Source organism: Limulus polyphemus, unplaced genomic scaffold (genome assembly GCF_000517525.1).
Source record: "Limulus polyphemus unplaced genomic scaffold, Limulus_polyphemus-2.1.2 Scaffold2984, whole genome shotgun sequence".
NCBI lineage: Eukaryota > Metazoa > Arthropoda > Merostomata > Xiphosura > Limulidae > Limulus > Limulus polyphemus.
The window spans coordinates 8635-17504 of NW_013668594.1; the positions used below are offsets into that span (position 1 = coordinate 8635).

Consider the following 8870-nt stretch of genomic DNA (forward strand, 5'->3'; position numbering starts at 1 on the left):
AAAACAAACAAACAAACAAATCACATGTTGATAAATTACTTTGAGTCAGCTATTTGTCAGTTCGTAACCTAATTGTCATTTAGTATACTTTTAGTTACTGATATTGTTTAGGCTACGAACGTATTTTGAAATACGTAAGGGTTCTCTTTATAGAAAGTAATTTATTAGTTTGTGGAGCCCAAAGAAAAAGTTTTTAGTTTTTCAAAGCAGTCACAAATATATAATCCTCCAACGACAATTGTGTTAAGTTTAGATATTTGATGTTGTTGTATTAAAGCGTCTCATTTTCTGTTAGATACTAACAAACAAAACTTAAAACATAGTAGGCACTCACCAACTTCATGATTCCAGAAAACTCTGAAGAAAATATTAGGCTTAGCAGTCAAGACTCTGGAGTGATGTGATGGTCTATCTCCGTCTTTCTCTTAAATTTATACCCAGTTTTTCTCTTCCACCTGATGATAACAATCTATAAAGATAATTAACATAATGAAGGCTGAGAAATAGCTTCTAACCTCGTTATATAATTTTAAATTATATAATTTAAATACTAGAAATACACGAAAGAGGGCGTTTTATATCATTTAAATACTATAAATACACGAAAGAGGGAGATAACAGAAGAAATATATTTCAATAAAGTATTGTCAATAAATAATAACGTCATTTCCGTACCATTAATAAACCTAGATTAAGAATGGATTGAAAACCTTTAGAAATCAGCCGTAATCTGAAAGCAAGGTCATGACCCTGACCCTTCGACAATTGTTTGTTTCAGTTCTGATTACACTTCTCCAAATATTTGCATTGTTCATTGTATATTTTATGTACTTGGCCATGAGTGAGGGTAATTAAAAAAGGAAAAGACCAGTCCCGTCTTCTAGTTCTAGGGTGTTTAGGTATAGTTTTTGTATATTTCATGTACTTGGCCATGAGTGAGGGTAATTAAAAATGGAAAAGACCAGTTCCGTCTTCTAGTTCTAGGGTGTTTGGGTATAGTTTTACAAAGTCGTTGTGTCCAACAACTTTTTTCAAGGTAAGCATCCGTTAAACAAACACCTTCAATAAAAATGTAGACTTGATTATATTTATATAAGGCTATCGACAGCAAGACATTTTTATAGACAATGAACAGCTTCGGAGCGAGATTGATATCCTTAAATTGATATCCTAGTTTTAATACAATATTGTAAACGTTTAGTTAAACTGGACATTGTACTAGTTTTATCATCAATTTTGGGAAGCAAAAAGAGTAAATTTTCATAGAAGAACTTTCCATTAAATAAATCATAGAAGATGTTTGTTGAAAATATCTTCATATTGGTAAAACGTGTTTAGGACTTGCAAGTATAACGAATGGTCACTCTTATGGGTGAAATTAGCAGACTCAGACACAGTAACAATCACTACTATTCAGAGTTGTCTGAGCATATATATAGTAACTATCATTCAAAACTGTCTGAGCATATATATAATAACTATTACTACCATTCGAAACTGTCTGAGCATATATATAGTAACTATCACTACCATTCAAAACTATCTGAGCATATATATAGTAACTACCACTGCTATTCAGAGTTGTCTGAGCATATATATAGTAACTATTACTACCATTCAAAACTGTCTGAGCACATATATATAGTAACTATCACTTCCATTCAAAACTGTCTGAGCATATATATAGTAACTATCACTGCTATTCAGAATTGTCTGAGCATACATATAGTAACTATCACTGCTATTCAGAGTTGTCTGAGCATATATATTTTCGTTTAAGATAATTTTTCTTTCATTTTACTACACAAACATGTTTGCAGATATTAAATGTTACACAATATGTATCTGACTGAAACCTAGGAAATCGCAATGTTTATTTAATTGTCTCATTTTCACTTGTTCAAATTAATTAATTCATATTATCAATTACTTGTGGTGCTGATGTTTTACATCTCAAGCCTCAGTTGGAACGTTTTGTTTAATTTCGTGCAAGGCTACTCGAGAGATATCTGAGTTATCCGACCCTAATTAAAATTTTGTTTGTTTGTAATTAAGCACAAAGCTACACAATGGACTATCTGTGCTCTGTCCATCCACGGATATCGAAACCCAGTTTCTAGCGTTGTAAATCCGCAGACAAACCGCTGTGTCACTGGGGGTGGGGGCTTAATTAAGAAGTGATACATTAGTGAGAAGACAGCTAGTCAACACCAACAACTCTTGGGCTACTCCAATAGAAGAGTGGATTTGACCGTCACATTATAATGTTACACGGATGAAAGGGTGAGTATGTTTCGTGATGGGATTCTAACCACGGACCCACAGAATGCGAGTTGCGGGCCTAACCAGACTATGCGACACCCCGACTAGAAACCCCAGTGCGCTTAAAATTGAAACTGGGCAAAGTTGAAATTTTTCAATAGTCCTTATCTAACTGGTGTATTCAAGTGTTTTACACTCACAAAAAAAGAAACCTATCATTCTATAGGTAGTTGAAGAACTTGTAGCATTTCGCCACAATTTAATTCTTGGTATTGTTAGCCGACACTGGGCAGCTTGTACATAATTGAATAAATAGAGTTGTTTAAACATTTGTTTAACAACAAATAAAAAGCTTGGAATGGTCTATTCTTTCAAAGTCACTGATGAGGAGTGGAATTCTCCGAAACTAGTCTGGCTCACAGACACACACCCCAATGAAAGAATATACCATTCCAAGCTTTTACTTGTTGTTAAACAAATGTTTAAACAACTCTATTTATTCAGTTTCCTTATCTGTTGTAACCTATAATCACTAACGGTTCATTTGAACACAGTTACACAGGCAGAATATTGGCTACGAAAAGACATAGTCTACAATAACACGCCATCTTGAGTCAAAAAGATAAATTACGATAATAATTATTTTTACATTTACGTAGAAATCTACTTTACTTAGACACTTATTTCATTGTTTGCAAAGCGTGTCTTAAGGAAAACAATAAAACTTTAAAGAAGCATATTTTCCATTGTTCCGGATCAGCAGAAAAGAATCTAAGATCATGTAAACAAGTCCTTTCTTTTGTTTTAGTAGTCTAGTAATGAGTCGATTATCTCGTGTTAAAATACCGTTTTGTACACAGTTATTCAGCTTGTTATATACACTGAATGACGTACTTGTGATCATGTAGCTATGGCAAATATAATAATATAACACATACAAATCTGTGTGATTTCTCCTTTTGAAAAATGTATTTAAAAGAAAAAAAGGAAAATTCAAAGTGTTTATTTCAATATCACAGTGGAGTAAGTGTGACTTCTTCTGGATTTTTCCCTTTGTAGAAAGTTGGCTCAACAGTTTTCATATTCCAGGTGATAACGTGATAAATACGTTGTCGCAAAGATTCATGATAATTAAGCCATTTTTAGGACAACATTTCAATCTCCAGATACAATCATTTATTGTGAATTCCGTTAAGAACGTCAACAACGGTTGGTAAAAAAAAATAAAGTTATTTGTGTTTCATTAAAAGACATGTGAGTGCAGACATCAAACAAAAGCATTATTTTGCAAGAAGATAAGATTTATTTACTAGCCAATTATATTATATTATAAACATCAACTATGTACACACATATAGTATAGAGAGTCTATTTCTCAATATCTTGTAAGTCTGGCTGGACAGAGAGAGGAATCATCCTGTGAAAATATGAAATTCAAACTTTTTAGATTAATAGAGAAACTTATATAACTATACCAATATTTATTGAATAATTATTGGGTGATTAAAATGTATATGAAACCAAATTAGTAATTATAAGTATCGTTTGTTAGACACACAACTGTAGGAGACTCACATTTCGAAATAGTTGTTTGAATTATATATCAACTTATGCAGAACATTAGGAAATGCTACGAGCTATGACCAAAGGCAGTTCAAAGAATGACTTGCATAACAATAAACAATAAGTTGTGTACAATGTTGCCTTACAAGCAACAGATTCTGGAATTCAGAGCATTTTTTTTTTCAGTTGGGTATTTTTTTCTTGTTAGGCAACATTGTACACAACTTAGTTTTTCTTGTTAGGCAACATTGTATACAACTTAGTTTTTCTTGTAAGGCAACATTGTACACAACTTAGTTTTGTTAGGCAACATTGTATACAACTTAATTTTTAAATTGATCTGAACATAAATCTTATTAGTTTTTAATACAAACTTAAAACTAAACTTTATAACTGTCACGTAATGATTGGAAACACTGGATCAAAATACGGTACAACGATAGAGCAATAAGTTTTATATACGTAAGTGATTTTCTTGTGGTGTTTTGGCATGAATTATTTCTTTGCTTCCAAAACTAGCTAACGTCTGATTATTCGGGTATATGCATATATACTTTAATCATATATATATATATATAATGTAAATTGTTACAATTTCAATTCTACGGACATCGACTATCAAAATATTATAGATTTTCCTTTCAATGTTATGCAGTATTCTTACCGATATCAATTTAGTGGAACTTGTAGCCAAGACCTCCATAATAACCAGCACCGTATCCATAGCCTGGATAGCCATAACCAGCGTAACCATAACCATAGCCTGGATAACCGTAGCCAGCGTAGCCATAACCATAGCCTGGGTAGCCGTAGCCAGCGTAGCCATAGCCATAACCATAGCCTGGGTATCCATAACCATAACCAGTCAGAGCACGCTGATTGTCGAAGCTGTGGGTGATGGCAGAGCTACCTGTAACAGCCGCAGCTCCTCCATAGTAACCGCCATAGTAACCTCCGTAAGGAGCACCTCCAAGGAAGCCACCTAACAGCCCAGCGAAAGACACAGAGCACAGGGCAAGGAAAGTGAGAGCAACCTATATAAAAAAACGATGTTGTAGCATTATTAATGATAAATATACAATTGTTTTCAAATGAAACAAAGTTCATTATGCAGTATTTCAGTCTTAACATTGCAATGTTGACTAGTACTATTGACTACTAAAATAAAGAAAAATAACACAACATAACGTCATAAAGAAAAAATAAAATTGCTAAACTGTTTTATACGTTGATATTTTATGGTTCAAAAATCTTAGAGGCTAAGTACAAATAGTAAAATTTTCATCATATTAATTTCCGATAGGTGGCAGCTTCATCTTATTATCCAAAAGATTGCACTTTCAAACAACGCCTTTATTGATAAATATGAAAGATCCATATTCTTGTGCATTTTATTTTATCAAACAAGTTATTAAATTTCAATTTTATTTCTCTTTATAAGTTAGAAAAAGCGATATTTTATTAAAGTAAATTCAACTTTTTTGATCGCTTTCGTCTCTAATGACCTTTTAAATTTTGTGTCAGCTAAAGACAAACTGACTGAGCCAACTGAAGTACAGTGTTAGATTTTATGTTATCTTTTAACAAATTATTGACATACCTAAAAAGATGATAAAAAACACTTTTGGCATTCTAAATTACAAAATGAAATATAAACAATATTTTCGAATAACCAAAATAATATTAGGGTGCTTATTTAGTACTTTAAGCCTAACTTACCAGAGTTTTCATGGTTTGTAGTTTGAAAAAGCTGTAAATACGGCTATGAGAGTTGTATTGTTCAGCGTATGACAAGAAGAGAAGTCCTGGTTCCTTTTATACTCCCAGAAGTCTTTTTTTTTTACACGCTGTAATCCATAAAACACCAAGGTCTTATAAGTTGGTCGCAACGTGTGTATTTTTCTTTGTAATTTTGAATTTCACCTAGAATGCTCGGTTTGGCTGGTACGATGTTGCAGTCAATGTCATTCCATTTACCATGTTTACCTGTACAGTATGGAAAATGTACCAAGGTTTTATTTTTTTCCTCCTGTAAAAATATTAATGGTAAGTATTGTATTGCATATAAACAAGTTTGTTCAAATTCTTAAATTATGCCACATTACTACAGCTACAGATTACTGTAGTGAAAAATTACGTTTCTGCTCTGTGTTTAAAGGTTTAAGGAGAAATAATATAAAAAAACAAACAAACATTAAATAGCTGTTATACGACCGAGAGGAAAATATGTTTATGTTTTTGTTTGAAAATGCATGTAAAAAAATATGTGTAACTTTTTTATTACATATAATTAATGTGTTGTTGTGTTATTTGTTTGTAGTTAAACACAAAGCTAAACAAAGGGCTCTGCCTGTCACAAGTATCGAAACCCGGTTTCTAACATTGTAATTCCGCAGACATGCCGCTGTGCCACTGAGGAGTAAACTTATTATTACAACAAGAGAGTTAGGAATAAATTTAAGAGTTTGGATTAATTAGAAAATAAGAGTCACAGGAAGAAAGCTAAGATTTCAATTAATGCCACTGTGCCACTAGGGAGCAATGTGTTCAGAATCATCTGACTGTAAGCTAACATCGTATTTCAGCAAGATATTAATATCATAATGACGCAGGATTATTGTTTGTTTTGTAAATGCTCAGAATGTTATACAAGATTATATAGTCTGACTCTTGATTTCTAGCTATAAACCACGTGATTAGTCAATAAACTATTGAATTTGTGGTTCTTTCTTATTTACATTCCAGTTGAAAACGTTTCATTGCTTCAATACTGGCAAGTAAATGTGTACTATAGCTTTACAGTTAGATCTCTGTATTAAGGTTGCTTTATTTCTAAGTGTTTCCTGCTCATACAATAAACTTAAATTGACATCTTTGATTATTTCTGTCTTTTATGACTTTACAAAAAGTGTTTTCAATTAGATCCGTTAATAAAACGTTTATAATTATCTTTCTTAAGCGTTATGATACCGTTTTTTGTATTATTATAGCTATGTATGGGGGAATTAATTTTGTTTTGTTGAATTTCTTAGTCTAGGCAGATTTTACACAATACTGCCAACATGAACCATGGCTAATTGTGTTACTTACCAACAGGCTACTTCTTCCTAATTACGTTTGCAATCAATATATTTCAGACGTTTTCAAATATTTCAGTCTGGCAAAATCTATAACCTCCAATTCTAATATATATATATATATATATTTTTACTTGTAATTCCAGGTATGTTTTACGTCAACGTAAAATAAAATTACTGACGGAAAATTAGTGGAAATGTCAATTAAAAATTATGTTCCATAACCATATCTAAGTGAAGTTAGCCCAATATTGAAATTGGAGCATGAACTTATTGAAATAAATTCATGAACATTATTTCACACAGAACAGAAAGTAAGATGTTAAATTTACATTCTGTTGGTTTTTAAAGGTTGTTTAAACAATTTTAACAGCTTAACTTCAATTAAGTACTTGTCAAAGTAAGGTTTTTCTAATCACAGTCGATTACGTATTAAGTATTCGGCCAATTTTACTACCCATACATCCCTAATATATATATATATGCATATTTTTTTCATATTGTAAAATGTTAAAATACATAGGAATTTATATAATATATGTATTTAACTTTGCAAATAATTAACAGATGTTTTCACCATAAAGCTATTTTTCTTTTAAATTGCATAAATTTCATAGTTCCAGTGCAACCTTTACAACAATAAAATCAGAGGTTCAATTCCCCGCGGTGGAAATGGCAGATAGCTCAATTGGCTTTGCTCTAAAATAAACTGATTGATTGATTTATAGAGGTATAAGTATAAATCAGTCAGTGGAGGTGGACACTAGGGGGTGCTGGTGATATTTTTCCAATTTCTTCTTTTATTACATGGGGTAAACATCCAATTTCCTCTTTTATTACATGGGGTAAACATCCAATTTCCTCTTTTATTACATGGGGTAAAACATCCAATTTCCTCTTTTATTACACGGGGTAAAACATCCAATTTCCTCTTTTATTACATGGGGTAAAACATCCAATTTCCTTTTTTATTACACGGGGTAAAACATCCAATTTCCTATTTTATTACATGGGGTAAAACATTCAATTTCCTCTTTTATTACATGGGGTAAACATACAGTCTATATACTTTCAATTGTTACTGTCATATTTATAACAAAAACAGAAACGGTAATTATATTCATAAGTGGTAAAACATTAAATTTACAATCGCATTTCATCTTCACATCTCACTAATCATTTGAGGGATTTATTTTTCACACATTGTTTATACATACTTTCAAAGAAGACAAACGTATATCAAGTGAGATATCTTTAAGTCACCTGTTATTTATTGCTTTTTGATAGAAAAAAAACTAAAACAAAAAATTAAATATTATTTAAGTAACCGAACCCAATAGACATGAATAAATTTATTATTTTGTACTTTCAAACTTTTTATTGCCACTGGCATATTTCAGAAAAAAAAAAACAACTTTCATGAACCGTTCACCGCACTTAACCACAACCAAACCAAACGTTTCCGTGGTAATAATGCCAAGTGTTTATGTGGCTATAAGGAATTGTTCGGTTAAGCCAATCAGTGCTTATATAAATCTCTGTATGGATAAGATGGGAGGAAACACGTAGTTTTCAGAGCTTATTAAAAGGGGTGGTCGTTTTATTTCCCTAATAACTTGTACCATTCTGAAGTTTTACATTTCATACTCGCCATTTCACGTGTTTTATTGTCAGGTGGAATGTTTGATCTGAAAGTTAAACTCAAATTTACAAGTATCTCTAAAAAAAAAATAATAACATCGATATATCAGAGATAACTTTTCTGACACACACACACACTGGATAGAGCGTAGATACGGCCTAAATCCATTGTGTAGCTTTTCAATTTAAAAAAAAAAGACATACAAAAAAAAACCAATTATTTTATTCAATGATAACCTGGTGGTTAAGGCACTCGACTCGTAACCTGAGCATCGCTGGATTCAATTCCGTCACCGAGCATGCTTCCCCATTCAACTGTAGGGGAAT

The 8870-nt window shown here is 31.9% G+C and overlaps 1 protein-coding gene and 1 long non-coding RNA gene across 2 annotated transcripts in view; both read right to left on the reverse strand.

Annotated features, from left to right (window-relative positions):
- LOC111088008 overlaps window positions 1-400 on the reverse strand; it is a 2774-nt gene extending 2374 nt beyond the window's left edge. Inside the window, exon 1 of the long non-coding RNA XR_002612635.1 lies at window positions 335-400. This is a non-coding gene — a long non-coding RNA (uncharacterized LOC111088008). The remainder of the gene's footprint in view (window positions 1-334) is intronic.
- A 3149-nt stretch (window positions 401-3549) lies between these two features.
- LOC106468376 (keratin-associated protein 19-2-like) lies at window positions 3550-5619 on the reverse strand. The gene is made up of 3 exons (XM_013928797.2): window positions 5545-5619; window positions 4490-4859; window positions 3550-3679 (listed from the first exon to the last, which is right to left on the reverse strand). The coding sequence occupies exons 1-2, from the start codon at window positions 5554-5556 to the stop codon at window positions 4500-4502; spliced, it is 372 nt and encodes a 123-aa protein (XP_013784251.1). The 5' UTR covers window positions 5557-5619; the 3' UTR covers window positions 3550-3679; window positions 4490-4499.
- Window positions 5620-8870: the final 3251 nt, after the last annotated feature.